Source organism: Pimephales promelas, chromosome 3 (assembly GCF_988280905.1).
Source record: "Pimephales promelas chromosome 3, fPimPro1.hap1.1, whole genome shotgun sequence".
NCBI lineage: Eukaryota > Metazoa > Chordata > Actinopteri > Cypriniformes > Leuciscidae > Pimephales > Pimephales promelas.
This window is the reverse complement of record NC_142771.1, coordinates 23122497-23146328: the sequence shown is the minus strand read 5'-3', so window position 1 is coordinate 23146328 and position 23832 is coordinate 23122497. Positions and strand designations below refer to the sequence as shown.

At 38.7% G+C, this 23832-nt stretch overlaps 3 protein-coding genes across 7 annotated transcripts in view; 2 read left to right on the top strand and 1 right to left on the bottom strand.

The window, feature by feature from the left end:
- The window catches only part of ppfia3 (PTPRF interacting protein alpha 3), a 39221-nt gene extending 28652 nt beyond the window's left edge, over positions 1 to 10569 (top strand). For 4 of the 5 annotated variants that reach the window (XM_039687065.2, XM_039687064.2, XM_089128516.1 and 1 more), the window contains 9 exons: positions 277 to 339; positions 991 to 1017; positions 1687 to 1862; positions 2881 to 2978; positions 5384 to 5559; positions 6817 to 6885; positions 7078 to 7240; positions 8403 to 8461; positions 9177 to 10569. In XM_039687065.2, the coding sequence (XP_039542999.2) occupies positions 277 to 339; positions 991 to 1017; positions 1687 to 1862; positions 2881 to 2978; positions 5384 to 5559; positions 6817 to 6885; positions 7078 to 7240; positions 8403 to 8449 (819 nt within the window). In that variant the 3' untranslated portion in view covers positions 8450 to 8461; positions 9177 to 10569. Of the gene's footprint in view, positions 1 to 276; positions 340 to 611; positions 726 to 990; positions 1018 to 1686; positions 1863 to 2880; positions 2979 to 5383; positions 5560 to 6816; positions 6886 to 7077; positions 7241 to 8402; positions 8462 to 9176 lie in introns of those variants that run through there. The other variant, XM_089128518.1, reaches the window with a different exon arrangement.
- An 84-nt stretch (positions 10570 to 10653) lies between these two features.
- ntf4 (neurotrophin 4) lies at positions 10654 to 23675 on the bottom strand. The gene is made up of 2 exons (XM_039686290.2): positions 23540 to 23675; positions 10654 to 14259 (listed from the first exon to the last, which is right to left on the bottom strand). Exon 2 carries the CDS (start codon positions 14238 to 14240, stop codon positions 12861 to 12863), a length of 1380 nt encoding a protein of 459 aa, XP_039542224.2. The 5' UTR covers positions 14241 to 14259; positions 23540 to 23675; the 3' UTR covers positions 10654 to 12860.
- Positions 12080 to 23832, top strand: part of slc1a9 (solute carrier family 1 member 9) — a 42366-nt gene continuing 30613 nt past the window's right edge. Inside the window, exon 1 of the mRNA XM_089128519.1 lies at positions 12080 to 12157. The gene's annotated coding sequence lies outside the window, so the exon portion shown is untranslated. The remainder of the gene's footprint in view (positions 12158 to 23832) is intronic.

The window sequence follows — 23832 nt, the reverse complement described above, 5'->3', positions numbered from 1 at the left end:
CCAAGAATTTTAATTTTCTCATCATTTACTCTCCCTATGTATATGAAAAAATTTGTACAAATAATTAGTGATAAAAAATAGTGCAGAATCTTAAATATCTGTATTAATTTTATATCATAAGTTAACTTTTATTAGTTTTAAAATGTTCAACAGATTGTTTGATTTTTAATCCCATATCTTCAATGTTGTCTCAGACTCTTTTCACCCCACTTTAATAACACATCTAATAATAGTAATCCTGATAACTTTATGTGTTGTTTTCTTTTCTTCCCACAGTCAACCAGTAACGTGTGGATGACCCATGCTGAGATGGAGTCCCTGACTGCAGCAACCAAACCAGTTAGTAGCAACACTTTTTGTGTTTTGAATTATTATTTGAATTATGTTTAATTTTGTTTCTCTGACTAGGTTACTAGTTTGGAAGAAGTAGATGTAACAATGTTGAAGCAATCAATTCTAAAAATACAGTTCAGAAAGCAATGGATTTGGACACAAAACCTTTGTGCAATACCCACCATTGAAGCACTTCTAATATTCAGTTTTTGTTCTGTATTAATTCGACCACCTTGCTTTTTTTCATCCGTTTTTTTTTTAAACTGCATTTCATATAGATAAAATGTGTGGGATTGTAAAGCACCCTGCCTTCTAGTGGACAGTATGAGAGGCGGCATGCGGAGAGAGTGGAGTGATCGGACATGTGTTGATGCGTCTCTCTCTCTTTCTCTCTCCCCCTCTGTGTGTCTGGCTAGGCTGTAGCGTTGAACATCCTCAACTTTCCCTCTTTTTTCTGTTTCAGTGTGAACTGCTTCCAACTAATGACCCGGTCACTAACAAACTGTTCCTCCCTTTGTACCTCTCTTCCTGCTTTCCCTCTTCATTCTTCTTCCCTCTTCCTGTCCATCGATGTGTCTTTCCTTCTGCCCCTCTGCTGTGTTCCTTATCTCCTCTTCCTCACCTCTCTCCTATCATGCTATCACCTCTGCACACAAGGAGCTGAAAGAGATTAGCTGGGATCAGGTGAGTAACGTCAATACATCCATTAAACACTTTCGAAACTGATGGTGACAACAGATGGTTGAGACTAAATTAGCTTAAATTGAAGCCTAAATGACACAAATTTATTATTGTATAATTGTACATTTTAAATATTACAATTATTTTTTCATTAAATGTTAAAATGACATTACAAAAGGAAATGTGCATTAATAGCTGTAATAGCATTAACAGCTTTTTATTCCTGTTTTTATGCCTGTTATAGTACTACTATTTCATAATATAGTATTTTATTTCATTTTTATGTATTTTAGCTTAATTTTAGTAATTTTGTTAAGTGCTTTTGTCATTATTATTAGTTCTTTTTTTGTTGTAATTTTAGTATTTCAGCATGTTTTTATTGAATATTTATATTTTATTTTATCTTTATTTCAGCTACTGAAAACAATTTTAAATATTTGTATGCTAGGCATAAAAATTCATGTGCATGCCAAAACATAATAATAATAAGATACAGTGCTGATCTAATAAAACAAGTTTCATAAACTGGCCCAAACCTTTATTGTTAAACCTATTGAAGTTTGGATTTGTAGGCATCAAATACACACTGCAATAAATGAACTCAAAAACAACTGTGAAATCTAAATTGAAATGTGTGTGTGTGTTTTTTTTTTTGGCCTTCCTCTGTGGTAGATCCTGGCCTATGGAGATATGAACCATGAGTGGGTGGGCAATGATTGGCTGCCCAGTCTGGGTTTGCCCCAGTACAGAAGCTACTTCATGGAGTCACTGGTGGATGCTCGCATGTTGGACCATCTGACCAAGAAAGAGCTGCGTGGGCAGCTGAAAATGGTGGACAGTTTCCACAGGTGTTTTCTCTCTCCCTCTCCCCATCTGTTAAATGCTGCCACACACTTCATTATTCCTTCTCTTTATCATCCTTAGGGTGTATTCACACCTGCCTTGTTTGGTTCGATTGAATCGAATTCTAGTTCGTTTCCCCGCTTGGTGCGGACCTTTTGGGCAGGTGTGAATACAGCATTCGAACTCGGGTGCGGACCAAACAACCGAACCGAGACCCAGCTGAAGAGGTGGTCTCGGTACGGTTCCAAACAAACTCTGGTACCGTTCGTTTACAGTGTGAACATGAACCAACCCATTTGCAAGAACTTTACGTAACACAATGGGCATTAATTCATTAATTTACGTTAAACTGGACAAAATTAATGGCAAGTGTTAACATTGACAGCACTTGTTAGCAGTATATACAATAAGAATCTCAATATTTGAATGTGTGAACATAGCCCCTCTCTATGAATCAAAGTCAAGTGCCACTGTCAGCATGCCATGGTAGGCACACGAGAGAATGTTCTCTTCACCGGAACCGTCTTGCAGCACGTCGTCGTCGTCTCAAAATGTATAGATGACATTGTATCATATAATACTCATTAGTTTCTTCATATTGCGTTTGTACAGAATAACACAAAATTAGTAAAAGAACAAATATTGCAGTACGAAATATCTCCATGCTGAGCCCTTTTTTGCACTGATTTCCCTACTTGAGAATCCTTGTCCAATGAATGGACGACCTTAGCACACGTGTGGTTTTGTTTACAAATTTTGGTTCACTTGCAAAAAGAGCAGTATGAAAGCGAACCGTACCAAAAAATTTATAATAATAATTGATTTTGACTTTTTTCTGGACTTTCCTGGTTTGAATACACCCAGTCATGCCAATCAATTATTTTCTTGGTGCAGGTGTGTGTCTTAGGGCCTTTCCTAATCTAATGTGCCTGGGGTCATGTAACACTTTGTCAGGGTGGAATGACCTAATTAATTTAGATAGCCTGTGACCTCCATGACCCTTGTGACCTTTTGACCCCACAGGGTGAGCATGCATTATGGAATTATGTGCCTGAAGCGCCTCAATTATGACCGCAAGGAGCTGGAGAGGAGGAGAGATGAGAGCCAACACCAGAATAAAGGTTATTATTTTTGATCTGTTCCTTTATCTCTCTTTCTTGCTTACTGTTGCTAACACAGAAGCCCAACATAGAATACAACGGTGGTCTTTTCATAGGTTGCTCATGATTCTGGTTCCCATACTGATGTCCGTAACACACTTTTAACACTATTGTAGCTTGTAATGATTTATTAATTACAAACAAATTTAAATTTGAAAATTACATTAAAGGGATACTCCACTTTTTTGGGGAAATAGGCTCATTTTACAACTCCCTCAGGGTTATACATTCAGCCTGTTTTCTGATATTTAGAAGAATATCAATAACCAGACAGTTTTTGGTTTTAGATACTATGGAAGTCAATGAGACCAGAAACTGTCTGGTTACTGATATTCTTCTAAATATCAGAAAATCGTCTGAATGGATTCGAAAATGGTAAAATAAAACCCAACTGTTTAACTCTGGGGGAGTTGTAAAATGAGCCTATTTCCAAAAAAGTGGAGTATCCCTTTAATGACATTTATAATGTTGCAAAAGATTTATATTTCAAATAAATTCTGTGTTCTCTCTATTTATCAAAAGAATCCTGAAAAAAAAAATGCAGCCTTTGTGAGAATCATAGACTTGTTTCCAAAAAATCTTACTGACCCCAAACTTTTGAATGCTAGTGTACATTTTTTATTCTTTCCATTACACTATCTACACTGCTGTTCATGCAGGAAGATGGTCCTTCATCAACTAGTTTTAACAGATCAACCAGCAAAGTTTTGCAGCATGGATTATATTGATCCACCAGCTAGACCAGTTCTAAACCGGCATAAACTAGCCTGAAAGAGCATGGAAGTCCATGTTAGTCTTAGCTGGTCTAGCAAGAATTTCAGGACATTTTCTGGTTGTTCTCCAAGTTATCTTTGGGTTTTATCATGTTAATCTTTTGCTTTGCATCATCAATCAAATTCGTACAGCAGAACAGTCTGATAAACACAATGTACAAAAGGGAAAAAGCAACAACAGTCACCCGTGGAATGTACAGTTCATCAAAACATTGGACAGTGAATGAGAAAATGGCAGAGAGAGAGAGGAAGGGTGTATACACAGAGTGCATTTGTTAATAATAACATACATTACCAGTAATGACGTCTGGAAAGCATTGAGTGGCCCAACCTTCCATTATGCACAGGATTCAATGGCACAATAGAGATTTTACATTTGAAGAGCAACTGATCAAAGCTCAGATGCACAGAGCACATTATTAACCTCACAGTTTTGAGTTGCTTTAAAGGTGCCATTACCGCCACATTCAGTACCTTGATTAGAAACAGATGCCTTTGCTGATCTAGAAGTTACTCATCGCATAGCAGCACAGATGCCTTCATGCCATTTGAGACTAAATTAAGCATGAGTGAATAACTCTATCCTGCACTACAGTGGAAAGAGATGTATGCATGCACTGCTATGTAGCAAATACCAAAATAATTTTTCATGCTGTACATCAGAGGTGTACCCAATCCTATTCCTGGAGATTTACCTCCTTGTAAAGTTCATCCGTTTACAAACACAGCTGAACCTTATTATGTTATGGTGATTAAGATCTTGAGAATTACAGACATGTGTATTTAATCAGGGTTGGATCTGAACTTTTCTGGTTGGTAGATCTCCAGCAATATGATTGGGCACCCCTGCTGTACAACCCAGCTCTTAATGCATCATGATGTTGCCATTTTGAGCATCAGTGAATGTTTCCGCCTTTTGAAATAGTAGTCTACGAGTCCCTCAATTGTCCTCAGTATGAGAAGATGGATCTCAAAATCATACAGTCATTTTTGGGAAAGGGTTCAAATATGCAGAAGAGGCCAGAAAACCAATGAGTATGCAGGACCTGAATGAAATCTCTGAAAAGCAGTGGAGGGTTACAACTATACTGGGGTGTTGATGACGCATTGGATAAGGCACATGCCCTTGGTGTGAGAGACCCGGGTTCGAGTACTGTGACACACCAATGTGTCCCTGAGCAAGACGCTTCACCCCTAGTTGACCCTCTGACATATATAGCAATTGTACGTCGCTTTGGATAAAAGACACCATGATATTAACAATGTAAATGACTCTGGAGGAATGGTTTGACTGTTTGCCATGATTGCATTCCTTCCTTTGAACTTGGGTTTGGAGAAGCTGAGTCAACAAAACAAATGCAAAGCCTCTGGGATACCATGAAAATACAAAACAGAGACAAAGACTTTGTCTGAAACAAAAGCAGATGTGTCCAAATGTGCAGTGGCCATAAGAGTACCATCTGAAAAATCAGGAGCAACTGAAACAAAAGTTGAAATCCACAAGCATCACCCAAAATGGAAATTGATAATGATCAGTAGTTAACGCCCGCCTGGAATTCTATTCATTGTCCATCCCTTGTGTTTCCTCTGCAGATGTGATGGTGTGGTCAAACGAGCGCGTGATGTGCTGGGTGCAGTCCATCGGCTTGAAGGAGTATGCAGATAACCTGACTGAGAGCGGTGTGCATGGGGCCCTGCTCGCCCTGGACGACACCTTTGATTACACTGACCTCGCCCTGCTCCTGCAGATACCCAATCAGAACACACAGGTACAATCACAAGACTGTTTGCAGATATGTAGATCTTTTAACCTACTTTCAAGTCAAGCCAGCTCAACTTCTTCAGCTCTTTATACAATACAGAGTGTTTCAAAACGGTTTCACAGTAATAAACAGGACAATGATTATCAATGATGCAAACATCATCAAATATGTAGTACTAGTAGTACATGTCCCATCTCAAAAGAACATAGAAAACACTTCAGAAGATTGGTTTAGGACAGTGTGATGTGTAGGTTCTACCTTTTACGTATGAGGGAATATCATGCACATAAACTGTGAAAACACATACAGAATAAAGATGCACATCAGAAGTCAATCAAATAAATGGGGGGAAATGCATTACGTTTATTTGCAAATAGTTTTTTTGTGAAATTGCAATTTTTTTCTCTTAAATTCAATTTGCAGCTAATGGTACTGACATTAATGCGCTTGCAACATCAATTTTAAAGGCAGACATTTATATTGACAGCCTTTATATTTACAGTATATACACAGAGTCTATTTATTCAGTAGATGTGGGGACTGACTGAATGAAAAAAAAAAACCTCTTTATTCATCAAGTCTCAAAACGATAAGAACTTCATTAGGGTGTCTGCAGGGTCTTAAAAAGTATTAAAAGTTGATAAATCAATTTATAGAAAATTAAGGCCATTAAAAAGTCTTAAATGACATTTTCCAAGGTATTCCATTTTCTATCATCTTTTCGTTATGTATGCTTGTCCATAAAGTATAAAGTTAGACTGAATTTAAACATTGCATCAGCGAATAGCGAATAATAATTACAGAATGAATATTCGTTTACTGACACTCTGCTCTGGTGTATCAAAGCAAGCACTCCTTGGTAATCACAGGTAAACTATCTGACCAGTCAGGTGTTTTTCATGAGACGTGTAGGCTACCACTAAAGAGCTATGGTTTCCAGACAGTTATAAGAGTTGTTGTTACAAATACGCCTCTTCAATATGTTGTAGTGAACAGAGTTATCGCAAACAAAGACTGTTTAGTTGTGCTATCTTACAATCAGTATACAAATGTAAGGTGTCGCCGATGTAATGGTTAAAACTTGAAGAGGGGGGATGAGGTCTTAAAATGTATGGAAGGGGTCTTGAAAAAGGTCTTAAAAGGTATTCCATTCAATTCCATGATTCCTGTATATACCCTGTTCATAGATGAAAGCAGCGACTACTCATTACTCCTGCCCGGTCTGGGTTGATTACATGTGAGCTATGTTTATTCCACATCCAGGCACGACAACTTCTGGAGAAAGAATATAACTCCCTCATCGCCATGGGAACAGAGAGGAGGCCAGACGAGGTGAGCGCCATGGGACATGAACACAGCTGGATTTTAATCATCCACCTCCCACCACTGATATACACACTAGTATAATGACACTCCTCTTACAGGGTTTTTTAGATTGTATAGACAGTTTGAACGTTCAACTGTATTTTGTATTGAAATGACCTGGCTGATAATTCAATTAACAAGTATTCTCTCGTCCTCTAGGACGGCACTAAGACGTTCACCCGCTCCCCTTCATGGAGGAAGATGTTCCGGGAGAAAGATCTGAGGGGAGTGACCTCTGACTCCTCAGAGACCTTGCCTGCTAACTTCCGTGCCTCAGCCATCTCTACACCCTCGGTCACCCTGAGGAAGGTCCAGAGCGATGGTGAGCTCGAGAGTCTTCTCAGTTTTGGAATCCCATTTAATAATGGGATTTTGATGCTTTCAGTTCACAAGAAAGTAGTGGGAGAGAAAGACGGAAATGAATATCATAAATATCATTGATAAAGGGTTTTTGAACTGATTGGATAGCTATTTAATTTGTTAAAACTGATCCATTTACACCGCAAATGAATATAAATCTGATCTTTAAATGTCACATCAACGAAAGAAACAAATATGAGCTGCATTTTATTCGTAATCCGCTCATTTCGAGAACTAAGACAGCAATAGGAGAGAAAGCAGCATCAGCACTGGTGATAGTTTATTCTTACTACTGATTTGAGGGTTACTTTCTGTTTCATTTGAGTCAGTCTGCGCATCAGCTTGCTGAAGAGATCTGCGGCGACGCGTGTTGCCATCATACAAGGCTATAACATGTCATGTAGCCTTTAACACGCTTTCACACATTCGTTCTTAACATATTGCGAGGAGTGAAATTTTTAAATTGGTTTCAACAATCAGATGCATTTACACTTGTCCAGATCCGTCTGGAATGCGTCTTAGACCAGCTCTTGAAGTGACTTGATCAGATTTAAATCCATCTCGAAAATGTTTCAGAAGGCCTTTACACCTGGTCTTTTCACGATCAGATGGCTATCCAATCAGATAAAACACACAAAGCGTGTACATGTAATATAGCATACTAACAATACAACACGCAAGTGATCAGTAAGCATTACACACTCCACAGCAGTCATATTTGAAGGTTACTTCTTCCTGATAAATTTAGGTAATTACAAATTCATGAAATTTTATTTATTTATCTACATCAAAAGCAACAGGATTTGACCCAAAGTGCTACAATGTAGAAAAGTAGACTGTTTTAATAAATTCTGCAATAAGAAACTATAAATAAGGGCAAAACCTAATTAGGTAAGGAAAGGCTTCTGAAAAAATAACCAGGATAGAGACCCAAAGATAAACAAGGCTTTGTGGAAATCCCCACAATTAATTCTACAATAACTTTATGACAGTGTTGATGCTCAGATAAACATTGTTAGAAGATTGTTTCCTTATGAGTAAGTGGTTCAGGAGTGAAAGCTGTATAATGCTGTTTAGAATTAATTTTTTTTTTATGACTAAATCTCACTGGTCTGTCTCTCCAGCATCTCCAAGGGCAGAGTCTGGCTCAGTGAGGACATACTCCTGTTGAGGGACTGCAAAGGTGAGACATGACTAGCTATAGCTTCTTGTATATATATATATATATATATATATAATTTAAAGCATTTAAAAAATAAATGTTCACTTGCTGTAGCCCACAAGATTTAGACTTTGTAAATCTAGAAAACTGAACAGAAAAGCATAAAGAGAAAAGTATTTAATGACCATGTGTGGGCAGGGCCCCCAAGAATTGCGGTGCACCATTGCTAATGAATACCTTCTGTGTTCATACTTCAAAAATTCACTCATTTACGAGTTAGACGGAAAGAGTTTTAGCATTCTGTTGGGTTTCCTTACAGGGCCACAATGGAGTTGATTGACCCCTCCTACATATTTCGCATGCTCCTTAAATGTCTTGTGCTGTCAAACTTGTTTTGTGCTGTCAAATGTTGCTTTTCATGTTTTTATTGCGATTCATCGTGTGCTTTGTGTTTGCGGCTGTGTGTGAATCGTTATCAGTCACGTGGAATCGGTGTCAGCAAAACTTTGTAGGATATGGACGCCTGCCGTTCACAAATGCATCTTGTACGATACAGCTTTCAGCCATCCAGTGTAGTGCACCTCAGCTCATCCTTGTTAAAACGCACAGTTCTTCTCAAAATGATAAAATGTCTGCGGCTTCCGTCTGGGATTGGTCTTTGATGATGCTTTTTCTTGGCTTAACTTCAGCGCACAAAATCGTGACGATGTGTTATAATTCTCTCTCTCGCACACAGGAGGCGCCGTTGTCAGAGAGCTGGAACCGGCTTTACATTTCATTCACGGGGAGGAGGGGGGATAAGCAGAAAAAAAGCAATGAATATATACATTTATAAATATAACTCTACTGGTCTGACCATTCTGCAATAACAGAAGAGGGATGGAAAAAGAGGGGAAAAAAGAGCAAAAAAGGACAAAAGACATGAAGAATGTATGACACAAGTGAGTGGTAAGAAATGGGATGATTGGAGGAATCGGATGACTGTTTAATCTTTCTTTCTGTCGTTGTCTCTTCTCACTTCCTGTGTCTGTGCTGATGGGACATCTGTAGATGAACTTGCTTGTCTTTCCTTCCTTCGTTTCAATGGCGCTGCCCGCAGCCCTAGTTCCTCAGAATGGCTGCCTCTCTCGAGAGCAAAGGATGTTTGTGGCAGATCCACCTGGACTTCAGGGATGTTTACATACGGTGAGGTTCAGAGGAAGTGTACTAAAGAGCACAGTCGAGGCCGAGACTTGGCTGTATGTGTTTCTCAATCAGGAGAGCGAGCACAAGCTGAGAAAGACAGGCGCACCGAGAGCTACACGTGAGGCTGCGAAGGGCACAATTCTTGCTCAGTCACTACTACAGTAGGCGTTTTCTTTTTTTATTTCTACATTCAGATTAAAGATGAAAGATCAGCAGAGCGAGTCAGCAAACAAAGGGAAGCTGGTGGTGGCGGATAGATAGAAACACTGGGAGGTGAAGCGAGAGGGAAGATGCTTGCGGACAAAGCAAGTGACCAGCAGAAATGAGTCCTGATGGACTGAATCGTTCCAACAACGCAAGCCATAAAAGACAACAAGAGGTGAATCGAGGAGGAGAAACGGGGGACAGGGAGGGAGGGAGGGAGGGAGGGTCAAGGGAAAACAAGTGAGAGAAATTGTTTAGCTTCTGTGTTGCGATGCATGTCAAACAACCAAGACGACGACGAACTAAAACTTTCGGGGAATAAGACAATATGAAGTTAAAAATAAAAATGATGTGTACATTAACAAATGAGGTTAAGAGCTTGGGGAACAATTTGTAAAATGTGTGTATTTTCATTTTTATTTTTTATTTTTATGATGACTATATTTATTTTCTTTATGTATGTATTGAATAATTGTATGTACATGTTCATTTAATAATTCTGACTGTAATTTAATTTGATCTAGTTAAAAGCGTAAATATGAAATATTAAAAACATGGTCATTAAAATATGCTACTTGTATGTGTACATTTTGACAACAAAATTGTGTTATGATTTAAAAAAAAAACAAACCATTGCTGTTGATGAGGATGACAGTGATTCGATTTGAAAATGATGTCTGCAAAATAAACAATAATGATAATGATGAAAATCTAAATAAAATAAAGTGTTCCTAATGGTACTAGAGTTCGGTGTGCTCGTGATTTTCAGGTGCTAATTTGCTGAAAAGGGTGTGTGTGAGGTGAATTTATTTAAAAATGATGACTACAAATCGATGGGCTTCCTTTTTTTATTACAAAACAGAACTACAATCATATATTCCACTTTGTATTTTTACTTTGTAAAAAAAAATTGTCATATACAAAAGTTTCTACCTTACAAAGATTACATAATACTTTATTACAATGACTCAATGTGAAAAATTAAATCAAACCCTGTTGACTGATCTCCACAGCTTTCTTAATACAGTAACCAGGGAATCAGACTACAGTTCATTTAATTCAACATTCATTTTTTGACTGCATTTCTGTAATGTTGGATGAGTGAACATGTGCGAACCATTGTTCCAAGATGTAGCTGACACTGAAAACCATGATGAGGCACATGTTTTGGGACAGGCATTGAAAGCCTTAAAGGAGTAGTTCACTTTTAAAAAACTTTTGCTGATAATTTACTCACCCCCATGTCATCCAAGATGTCCATGTCTTTCTTTCTTCAGTCAAAAAGAAATTAAGGTTTTTGATGAAATCATTCCAGCATTTTTCTCCATATAATGCACTTTACTGGGCACCAAACTGTTCAAGGTCCAAATGACAGTTTCAGTGCAAACTGCGAACTGTTCAAAGGGCTTTAAACGACACCAGGCGAAGAATAAGGGTCTTATCATTCGAAACGATCGCTCATTTCAAAAATGACTCGAAAAAAGATTTGTTCGTTTTGATGAACAAGTTCAAAAAGGAGAGTCACAAACGCTCATCAATCTTTTTAATTTATTTTTAAAAAATGACCAATCTTTTCGCTAGATAAGACCCTTATTCATCGTCTGGTGTTGTGTAAAGCTCTTTGACGCTGCACTGAAACTCTCATTTGGACCTTGAATCCCATTTGGTTCCCAATGAAGTCCATTGTAAGGAGAAAAATCCTGGAAAGTTTTCATCAAAAACTTTAATTTCTTTTCGACTGAAGAAAGAAAGACATGGACATCTTGGATGACACGGGGGTGAGTAAATTATCAGCAAACGTTTTTTTAAAGTGAACTACTCCTTTAATCTCCAATTCTGCAGACACTAAACACAAGTCCTCAATCATTTTGGTTGTTATAAATACACATATATTTGTATATGTTTTACATATTGTACATTTATAAAGAAATATATTAATATCAAGTACTTGCACTTACATACTAGCTCAAAAGTAATAACTTATTGTCTGTAAACTATAGACACAATAAAACAAAAGTAACACAATATATGAAAAGAAAAGGGAAAAAAGATCTCAGTATTGAGGTTTTCTTGTTTGTGAACATTTACGCACTGGCCTAGTGAGCCGTGGATATGGACTGGAGGGATGACAGCAGAGTGGAGGTACTCATCATCACCTCATACCACTCTAATCCCACAAAATGAGTTGCACCTGGTGATCAATTCATGACTCAAATTGCTATGAGTAGGAGAAAGTGTGGCGTGCAACATGGTGGAATAAGCTACAGTTAAAAGCTCCGGTTCCCATAGAAGTCTGAGACACGCACTTGGGACTGCACATACGCATTGGTAGGACCAACCTGAAACATACCTGTTTTTTAATGATATTTGAGCACAAGAAACACCCTTTATTTCATGAGTTCACATTAACATATAATCAGATATAGTATAAAATATGCGTACTTGGCGTGCCATTCGAGGAGAGGGCTCGGCCTAGCATGAGCCAAATAGCTGCCTAGAGGTGTTGCAAATGTGAATGACAAATGGACAAACTCCTTAAAATGGATTTTGATTTAGTCCACAAGTTGTATTGATCACTTTTATAGTGCTTTCTCGGAGCTTGACCGCCAAGTTTGTTTTTAGATGAAATGTGCTAAATGTACAGTGACCCCAAAAATTATTTGGAAGCTTAAGCCACAATTAAAGATGTATTGTAAAAAGCACAATCACAGGTCTTCAAATATGAAATAATAAACATATTGTTCAAAATGAAGTCAAAAGGTCTTGAACACTTTATGGTGGTCAAACTTTGTTCAACTATCCCGATGGTTATTCAGCGAGGATACCTGTGTGAACTTGATGGGAACTAGCTTCTTACTTCCATGAAAAATGACCTCAAGCAATTAAAAAAAATGCTGGGGCCACTGTTTCCTTTTGTGTTCCTCGAACAAAAATAAATCAATAGGGGGTTTGAGCAACATGTGAACCGGAACCGACACTTTTAGTCCCTTTTATTAACATGATCTTTCAACTCTGTCAGTCCTTCGTTCAACTATCTGTACCTTCGGCCTTCTCGCTCTCTTGCCCTCTCAAACTTCTTCTCAGAGTTGTACGTTCCTCTAGTGAGCAGAACGCAAACACAGGAGGAGTCAATACGGATCCACCTCCAGCCTATCCTCATGTTGTCGTCTGAGGTGAGCGCACGTACGTATGACTGTTTGGTTTCGCACCTGCTCATCCAGTGTTTCTTATCCACCCCAAAGCAGCCCGCCCCCTCCACCCCCTGCCCTTCGCTGTTCCCTTGCTGAAGTGGCTTACGGCACTTCGTTTCGAAGAAGTACTGCTTCAGCGGCCCAGTCTGTGTCTGGATCTCTTGCAGAATAGTGACGGTTTTACTCCGGAGGTCCACCGCTGTCTTCTTGTCGGTCACCCACACGCTTTCGGCCTCACATACGGAGCGCTCGCGACCTTGCGTGTTGAGGCCGAGCTGACGTTTGCGGCGGACGCTTGGAACGTGGTTGTCAGAATCAGACAGACCCAATAGTAAGTTCCTGTATTCCTCCATGTCGCGTCCATTACTGGGTGTGGTAACATCCATTGTGTGGCTTTCCTCGTCCTCAACATCTTCAGCCAGCAAACCCAACTCCAGCATTAGGAGCAGAGGTGGGTGTTTGGGTGGGGAAAGAGCCGGGGAGAAGAGTACCCGGGGATGAGCGTCCAGCAAAAGCAGCTGATCTTCTTCTCGCAGGCCTAGGTTGTCGATCCTAAAGCCCGGTTCCGTTCCAAACACTCCATTTGGCTGTGCCAACTCTTTTCCAATGGTGCTCCCATCCGTTTGAGCTTCATCCAGATGTTCCTGCACTGGAGAGCTCTCCAGAGTGACCATAGGACCTTCAATGGGCCCGTCTTTTAGTTTACTTCTTGCGTTCCAGTCATCTTTAAGAAAAGTTTCTGCCTCAATACTGTTTTCTTCATGTTTAAGCTGATAGTCCTTGAGAATGTCGTTGCTTGGGGAACTGGCTTTTTCGGCCAGACTTTTTTCTGTTTTGTATTCCGTATGATCGTGCGACTGGGAGGCATCTGCTCCGGTAGTCCTGCCTTCACCTGTGTAGTCCTGTTTTGTGTTATTGAAAACAAATTTTTCTGTTAAAAGATTCTCTTGGTTTGCTCTGTCCTTGGATATGTGGTCCTCCTCATGTGTAAACGTGCTCTGCTTGTCGACTGTGTTGTAGTTGTTGTGAGAAGCAGCCTCATGGGAGTGGCTATCCATTGATGAGTTGGTTGGCAAGCTGATCTCAGCTGTCGGGACGCTGCTGGTTTTGCTGTCGTTTCTGCCAGGCTCTATCGTCGCGGCTACAAGCCTGGGGACAGGAATTTGAGGGAAAGGCAGGGCCGAGGCGATCACCATGGCAACCAGGGGAAGCCAGTGCATCACTCCCAAGACGTGTCAACTATAAATTGAAAAAAAGATAAGAATTAGAAAGGGCATAAAGAGGAAAAATGGCAGATTTTAACATGACATACTATAGATATAGACAGATATGTGAATAGATAGACAGATATGTGAATACAATACAATATTGTATTGTATTGTATTATAGATATGTGAAGAGTAAAAAATACAACAGATAGATGACAGTAACTGTATGATGGATTATTGAAAATAAACAACAAAATGTAGAGTGGAGACTTAATGCATGGGTTGTTGATTGGATGGAGGTAGATCTTAATGCGAGCTTGCAGTTGATTGTGATATTGGGGCGGGGTTACGCAGATTAAATTATTGGAGAAGTTCAGCATATGTCACCAGAGAGAAGACTGTTATTTTGATTAAAAAAGGGAAACGTGCACAGATGAATTCACAATAAGATCTAACATGCATTTAGACACTGAAGACTGGAGTAATGATGCTGAAAATTCAGCTTTGCATCAGAAATATATTTGAAAGTATATTAATAGAAAACCATTATTTTAAATTGTAATAATATTTCAGTTTTTTTTTTCTTTGATTAAATAAATGCAGGCTTAATGAGCATAAGAAATATTTTTCAAAAAATTAAAACAACTTTTTTTTTTGCTTGCAAGGCGGAAACGGTCTTTCAAAAGAATGTCTCAAAGCCAGCTTATAAAAAAAAAAAAAGTAAAATAAGCCTAAAACTGTTAACCTATAGGTTTACTGCTTTGGCAACAGCCAGTGGAAAAAGTTGCAAAATTGCCTTATTTTTCGTGCAAAAAAGAGAATGAAGCCGCAAACATGCTTTGCCATCGCCTGCTCCGGTTGGTCGGCACAGACATGAAGTCACCAGCTAGTCAACGTCTGGCAAAGCTCAGTTTGGAATGAAGCCACTAACAGCATTTGTCTGGTGCTGGGCTAGTTTCACATGAGACCACAAACAACTCCGGTATGTGTGGAAAAGGTTGTAAATTTCACAGTTTATGAGTATGAAAGATGGAAGAAAAAAAAATCCACTTTTACTGTATGAGCTGAAGTATCAATTCCACTAAACTATTTCAGGCTTCAAAGAAATGCTTTGATTTGATTGTCTTTTATTATCTTTTTTTTTTTTTTGTGTGTGTGTAAGTTTTGTGCTTTAGCTTCATCTTTTTTCCATACGTTTAACCTGATTGTCCCATATTCACACTTCGGTAACATGACTCTCAGCAACAGCGGGAATACCTCAGAGATTTGGGTTATTTATTGACAGGAACACCAAAGTTCAGCAGTCTTCTACCTAAGACATGCTCCGGGGTGGTTACTGGCCCTGTGGTAGTGATTTATGTGCTTATTTAGTGGGGGTCAGAGTAAAACTACAGTGATAAATGAAAAACTCTCTTCCTTTCCCTTTCAGCACTCAATAAGCAAACACACGTACAGTACTGTACTATCAACCACCAGGTGGAAGCAAAACCACCACAATCAATAATCAAATGTGTCTCATCATATGGCACTTTTTTTTGTCTCATTCATTGTACAATCAATATATATACTCTACTCTGTTCAAATGGTTGTCGGTAAGATTTATTTATTTATTTTTCAATTTCAAATGGCATTTAGAGGCTTTTGCATCTGAACTCTTCATATATATATGAAGAGTTCAGATGCAAAAGCCTCTAAATGCCATTTGAAATTTTCTTCTTTAATGATGATTTTTATCAAACTTGTATATTTAAGTTCAGTAATTTCACTTAAATAACAATTAATAGGTAATTATCATTGCCATTTAAGTGAAATCACTGAACTTAAATATACAAGCTTGATAAAAATGATCATTCTAGAAGAAAATTTAAAATGGCACTTAGAGGCTTTTGCATCTGAACTCTTCATATATATATATATATATATATATATATATATATATATATATATATATATATATATAGTATTCTATTGTAGTTTATTCCTGTGTTGGAAAAGCTGAATTTTCAGCATCATTACTCCAGTTTTCAGTGGCACATGATCCTTCAGAAATCAGTCTAATATGATGATTTGGTTTGATTTCTGCTTAATATTTTTGTGGAAACAGTGATGCATTGTTTTGGGATTCTTTGATGAAGAGAAAGCATTTTTACAACATTTATTTGAAATAGAAATCTTTTGTAATGTCTTTACTGTCACTTTTCATCAATTTAAGGCATCCATTTCCTTTAAAATGTCTTACTGACCCCAAACTTTTTAACAGTATGGAAACAAATGTATACCATATTTATACAAAAAATGTGTGCAAACTACATAGTTAGCTCACACATAAACTCAGCTGTGATGCTCTTAACAGCAGCAAAAACTCAAAAATAGCTTCTAAAGATTGATTTAGAAGCAAGTATTCAACAAGAAAAAAGTGACCGCACAGAGAGTGCGTAGTCTTGTTGATGATACAGTGGGGCATGCAGCCAAACTGATGTAAATCACTCACCAATCCTGTTGTTGTGTGCGGAGAAATGAGGGAGGGAGAGGCATAGAGAGAAAGAGAGTTCAAGAAAAGAAGAATGCTCAGAATGTCAGTGATGAAGCTTCAAGCTAGAAAACTACTCCTGGCAGGACACACTACTGAAGGGTGAGTAAGAGTCAAGTAATTATTTGTTTGAGGAGACATAACCATTAGGCTCATAGGGAGAAGGAGGTTGGACAGGAAGGTTGTGTGTGAAGTGCAAAACCACCACTTGTGACACTCATAATAACAGCACCCCACCCCGGACAATGTTTTCTAATTACACTCAAGCCAAACAAACACGCTCGCACACAACGCAGAACTGAGCCTGCGGACACACGCAGGGAAAGAATGCCACCAAGTCCATACATATGCATGCTGGGACATGGAGCATTACATGTTGCCTACATGCTGACTTCCTGTTTACGTTAAACATAAAAAAACAGTTCTGTGATTTACAAATGAGGCTCTACCGTCTTTTAAATGCAAATTAAATTGCCTAACGCAGAGAGATTTATAGTCTTGTTCTGTCACAACTCTCAATGATGACAGAAACATTGTATGCAGCGAACAGGAATTCAAACTTTGTCTCAGCATTTTTTTTAAATTATGAGACAGTGTCGATAAAATCCCAGCATGTTGTTTACAGCTGAACTGAAGTCACATATATGAGTGCATAGAAGAATGAATCAATATTTAGACATTGTTTAACAATATTTAGACTATGTTCACATAATATGAACAATAAAACGAGAGAGTCCAATACAGAAAAAAAAAACTAATTTAAAACACTAGTCAAGTTCGTAGAAATGTACTCGTTGTATTCATGTTGGTTTCACGTGGCCTTTATCGAGAAGTTTACATTTAACAAATCTAAAAATATCACGTGGTATACTCAAGTTATAAAGTGAAGTAGCCAATGTGATTATATACACACATTAATCTAGCCTGGCATGCCAGACCTACATCAAGATGTTAGATCTGGGAACTCATCATTGACAGGGCTCAATTGTCAATCGGAGGGGCGGAATAAACGGTTGTCTTTCAAATTCTCTCTGCACGCAATTAGATAGCGCTACAACCAATCACAGCAACGAAGAAGGTGACGGGCGAGTCCCATGGGTTTTCCCACCAGCGGAGCAAGTTGATATATTAAACTTTTACCGTATCCAGTCGGCAAAACTCTGAACACATTTTTTTTTTATCACTCTAGTGCCATTCTTTGTTCTGGTTTCAAAGAAAAGCTTAAGTTCAAATCATCCAGAGAAGCGGTGAAAGCCGAATCAAAAGACAGCTGTTCGCCAGCAGCAGCCATTCTTTGTTTTCAAGTACCAGTGAACCGTCGCAACTCTGTCGTCATTATGTTAAGCCCGCCCGCCGACTCTATACACGATGTGATTGGCCTGACCAGAGTTTGGTTTTTCCACCTAAAACGTCTATGGAGAGTTGCTAGACTACACTGGCTGCGAAATCATTTTTGCTGCCGCTAGGGTGCGTCTACATTTCTAGGATAACATTCATCTACAATAAATTATATTAGGACTTAATTAAAGGGGGGGGGGGGTTTGATCCCGAATCAGATCCTGAATCATTTATTACCCGATTGGAGCCATGTTCAATCTGGTATTTTGTTTTGTTTTCGCATCATACATGTGTTTACAGTGGAAGTTTGATGCGGCTGAGCTGGCGAGAGTTTTGCTGCCTCCTTAACCTGATCCCCCCATGAGTGCAACCAAGGGGGACACAATCACAACTATCGCCTTGCCGGTGTTGTGCCGAATTTCAACCCAAATTATTACCCCCCAAGCATTGGTAGTTGTAGGGGCGGGGTTGGGATTAGGCAATCAGGTACTGACTTCCACGAGGGGGGTAATAATTTAGCCTAGAAATCTAGACCACCCTAGCGGCAGCAAAAATTATTTTGCAGCAAAGTGTGGTCTAGCAACTCTCCGTTGGCTTTCGAAGTTGAAAAACCAAACTCTGGTCAGGCCAATCACATCATGTATAGATTTGGTGGGCGAGCTTAACACAATGACGGCAGAGTTGTGACGGTCCTGCGCTGTGATTTCCATAGGTGATTTCTCTGCAACTTGAAAACAAACAAGATGCTGCTGGCGAACAGCGGCCTTTTGATTCGACTTTGGCTGCGACTCGGATGACTTAAGTCATTCTTAAAAAAGGAAGATGTGTTCAGAGTTTTGACGACTGGATACAGCAAAAGTTTAATATATCAACTTGCTCCGCTGGAGGGAAAACCATGGGGAAAACGCATGGGATTCACTCAGCCACAGCCATTCATTGCTCTGGTTGGTTAGCGCTATCCTATGGCGTGCAGAGGGATATTGAAAGACAACCTTTTATCCCGCCCCCCGGATTGAGGTATGCCAATTGTGAGTTCCCAGACCTAACATCTTGATAGGTCTGGCTTTCCAGGCCAGTAATAATTTGGCGGGGGGTCAAAATTAGGCACAACACCGGCCTTTGGCCTGACCAGTTTCTCGCTGACGATCGGTAATAGTTGATAAATTAAACTTTTCCCAAAACCTGTCGGGAGTAGGGCCACAACATCACCTCCATTCAAAATCAAATGTTTAACAAACACTCTTCTTGTTTGGGCTTCAGTTTGCAAATGCCGGGAATATTCTCCACAACAAAGCGAATTGCATCCCGCGTCTCCATTTCCGCGGCCGTTTTTAATTTCCCTAACCTAAAAAACAATCTTAAACTCTGTGCTTAGCATCTATGTCACACGGCTCTCAGCCCACCCTCTGTTCATTGATTGGCTGGCTGTTTTCAGTCCGGAGGAAAACTGAGAGACATGTCCATGTCGGAGTACAGAAGCGAACAGAAATAGAGCGGAAGTACGAAGCTAGAAATTGTCCGTTATTCTGCCAAAATATATATATATATATATATATATATATATATTTTAACTTTGGCCATGTTTAGCATGAGAATACATCTCTTTAACACTGTAAACAACTCTGAATACATGAAACACCATACCCCCCCCCCCCCCCTTAATAATAATGATTTAAAATAAAAATCTATTAATCAAAATAAAATGTTTCTTTTCCCCATGAAAATCATGAATTATTAATTCATAAATATCTTTTTGTTTTTAGAAATCATGCCACATGACATTTTTCAACATGTACTACTAACCTTGCCTTGTCATAAAAGCATCAAATGATGTCATGTGGGTTTTTTGCAAAAAAAATCACAATGAATTTGAACTAAATTATAGTTTAAATTAAAAACATACTCAACATAGAAGATGCACATTCAATTCAATGTATGCATGGATTGCATTTTTACTGCCAAAAATCGAGACCCAAAAAAAAAGTGTCTTGTCATCGGTCCAAAAATTACTTTTTACAGAATTTACGAGTGAATAAAAGAATTTTTGTGGTTAAAGGCAGTGTGTGCGTGCACGCTCCTAAGCAAAAAGGGTGCAGTTCATGTGTAGCCTACCTGTGCGACTTGAGAGGATACTTGCTGGTTAATGCAAATGTTTGCTTTGGAAAGGGAACACAAGCAGTAGGCAGGCACACACACGTGCAGGAGGCATACCTTTAGACGCTGGGAGACACTTCATCAGCGCGCTCCATTTGCAGCAATGACATGCATCACAAATTCTGCCATCCAGAGTGGCCCTGCACTTTCTCTCCTCACTTTACAAGCAGCTCAAAAATGAGCCTCCCTCACATAGAAAACGTCAAGCTCCTGAACACAATGAACCCGCATGTTTGTTTGACCCCATCTTATACACTCTGCCTCCCAAGAACCTGTGCACACACATCCACACATATCTTTGATCTGAACACACTACTCCCACCCCCATGACAAGCATAATCTGCGATCTTCTAGACAAAAGCCACCTTAGACAAACACTTTAGGCTCTCCTACCTTCTATTCTCAGCTTCACGCCACTGAAAACTTTTTCAGCCCGATTTATAAATAACCTCTTTCTTAGATGTTTAACTGGAAATCAGCCGGAGGGTCCAGTCCCACTTCATGGTGTCACAATATAAAGCCAGTCAAATCAATTACTGCAAATGTATGGCCTTTTTTATTTATCCTCTCCAATTCAAACAAAAGCATGACTCATGATAGACATTCTACAAGCCCCCTGTTCAGACTTGACGTGTCTGACGATTTTGGAATTTTCCCATCGTCCCACTCGCCCTATACACTTGGCCATAAGCATCCAACGCAGCAAACTGTCTAAACTCCCATATGAAGAGATGAAGAATTCAAAAGAAAATAAAAGATAAAGAATGCAGGTTTAAAATAATGTAAAAGGGGTCAACCCATGACAAAATCTAATTGTATAACTTTATATTAAATGTGTGTCTTTTACATTTGTTTTACTTTTCACATCCTAAAGGAGTTACTGTATAGACCATTTCACAAGATGTAAACAACACTGGTCCAGAAGCACTTCCTGTTTCAGTTTGTAACCGTTTTCTTTATTTCACATGTAAATAAAACATCTTAAAGATGTTTGTTTAACTTTTTAATTCAGTTTTAATGTTCTGTTGGTTGTATTTTATCCCAGCTTTTATGTAGTGTTAAAAACCTGAAACAGGAAGTGCTTCTGGACCAGTGTTGTTTACATCTTGTGAAATGGTCTATACTAAATAATGTACCTTTTTACTGTAACCAAAAAAGACAATTTATTGAAACTGAGCTGCAATAATGCCTTGCAGCTTCCACATTTTGTTTTATCTGACAGAAGAATACATGAACACGTATTCAGTCCTGCCCAATCATATCATAGTCAAATAATAAGGAAGAGGATTTAAAATTATTCAGATGTTACAAAATAGTGCTAATTGCATCTCTGAAATATTTGTGGAACATGTGTGGAAGTCTTAAAGATAGAGTTGGAAAACAGTAGCAGACCATTAATCATGTATAACTCATTTCCGGACTATAAATGAGGAACGTTTTGAGGAAATTGTAAAACAAAAATGATTTTGAAAAAATAAAAGAGACAGAGGAGAAAAGCCATTTTTCCTAAAAGGATGCTGCACAAATTTACTCAAAGAAAAAAACTCAACAAGGGGCTATTATTCCAAAACAAACATTACTGACCCTCCTCTTCCTTGTGAAATCATTTCTCTTTAAATAATTTATTTTAAAAAAGCATCTGCATACTGTACAGATGTGTCTGATCACAGGCACTGTGCTGCTGTTTAGAAATCAGTAGCTTTAACACATCCAACACACATTATGAGACACAATCCACTCCTCTCACACTTTCTGATGATCTCCATCCGCTTTCATCTGTCTGATAAAGAAATTTAATCTGCTTCAGTTCAGATCCCAACTGAATAGATTTAGTTTTTTTCCAAGTTTTTCTGACTCAAATAGCCTTTACCCCACACAGGTGTTAAGGGGGGAGAAAATGGTAAAGTAAACATTCATTATGTTGTAAACAAAGGTTGTGACCTTTTGTTTTTTCTAGGCTTGGCAGGTGACTGGCAGGATATGCATGCAGTGTTAATTATTATTTTTATGGCTGCATGGACCCACCCAAAACACCTTTCCTGTAAAAACAAACTGACAACTAAGTCTATAGTATTAGTCCTTACATTTGTTTTTGTTTTGTTTTTCAAACTACCTCCATAGGATTTTACCTAAAATATCATACGATTAAACGACATGGGTTATTTAATACAAAGATCACAAGAAGTTATTAAATCACAAGAAAGTAACAGCCATAGTAGCCTACATGTAAAAACACACCTGTGTATTTATTTCAACATCATGTTGCATTGACTTCACCTCTCCCCCCCCCACAGGTCCGCAGGCGGACAGAAAAAGGTAGTAAACATTAATTCCTGACCGCGGAAAGTAAACACTGGGTCAACCTGAATTGACAGTGGACGCACCGCACATTTTACCGCAAATTGCGAGATCGATGAGCACCATCGATGTTTAGCCTGTTCCAGTTTTGTCGAGTCGCTTGCTGTTGAAAAATGTGAGTTTAAAGACTCTTGGACTTCCGCCAAAATAGTTTTGAATCCATCTCTTTCAGTGCCAGGGGAAGCGCTTCTCACGATCGTTTTAAAACCGACTAGCTAGCCTAACAGCCTAATAGGGAGTTCAACTAATTTCCATGAATCGGTTCTTTCGAATAAATAATTTCAAATATACATTAAAAAAAAAAAAAAAAAGTTTAGCATTTTTTCAATTAGACTGTCTTCGTGATGTGGTCTCAGTTACATGCGGTTGAGAAAATATGCCGGCAAATTGCATGTTTATTGCAGTTTTTTCATTGTTATTTAAGTTAGGCTGTTTTTAATACGACTGTTTATTGAGATGTTATGTGTCCCAGTTTATTGCAGTAATAAATCAGGTCATTAAACTATTTTTTAATCAATAAAAATACTGAAAATAATTTACATCGCCTGTAAAGGATCTTTTAATAAAAATATATTGTTTGTTGCTACCAATGTGTTTGGACTCCCTCGAAAGATCGAAAGAGAGAGAAAAAAAAGGATCTAAGACTCGGTTCACTGAGTGACTCGATAGTTAAGTTACTCGTAAAGATTTTTCCCCGCTTTGTGGATGAATCATTTTGCGAACCGGTCCATCAGATTTATTATAAAGATTCGATTCAATATAATGATTCGTTTACATTCGCTAATTCTGATTCTTGACGACCTGTCATTAACGAGTCCGATCAACACCTGCTTCACATTAAATTAGCTGTGACGAAAATGAACCCAAATAAACTGCATCTGTCATTTCGCCAAGTATGTCGTAGCGTATGAATAGTTGACGTAGCACCTACCGTTTAGGTGAGTTTCGAGCCACACGTATCTTCGGCAAACACCACATTGATTCTGTACAGTTCGTCAATCTCGTGCAAAAATCAACGAAATTTCCAGAATAACTCTCGATTCACATAGATGAAACGGCAGACGTGTCCCATATCATCTCCAGAGTCCACGCTGAGAAGATCCACGTTGAGTTGTATTTCCACGGTTATCTGTTTAAAACGCGACTTTTAACCTCAGGTCTGTCTTCACGCGCGAGTTTCTGGAGGATTGACATGCAAGCGGTGAACAACCAGGCAATAATGCA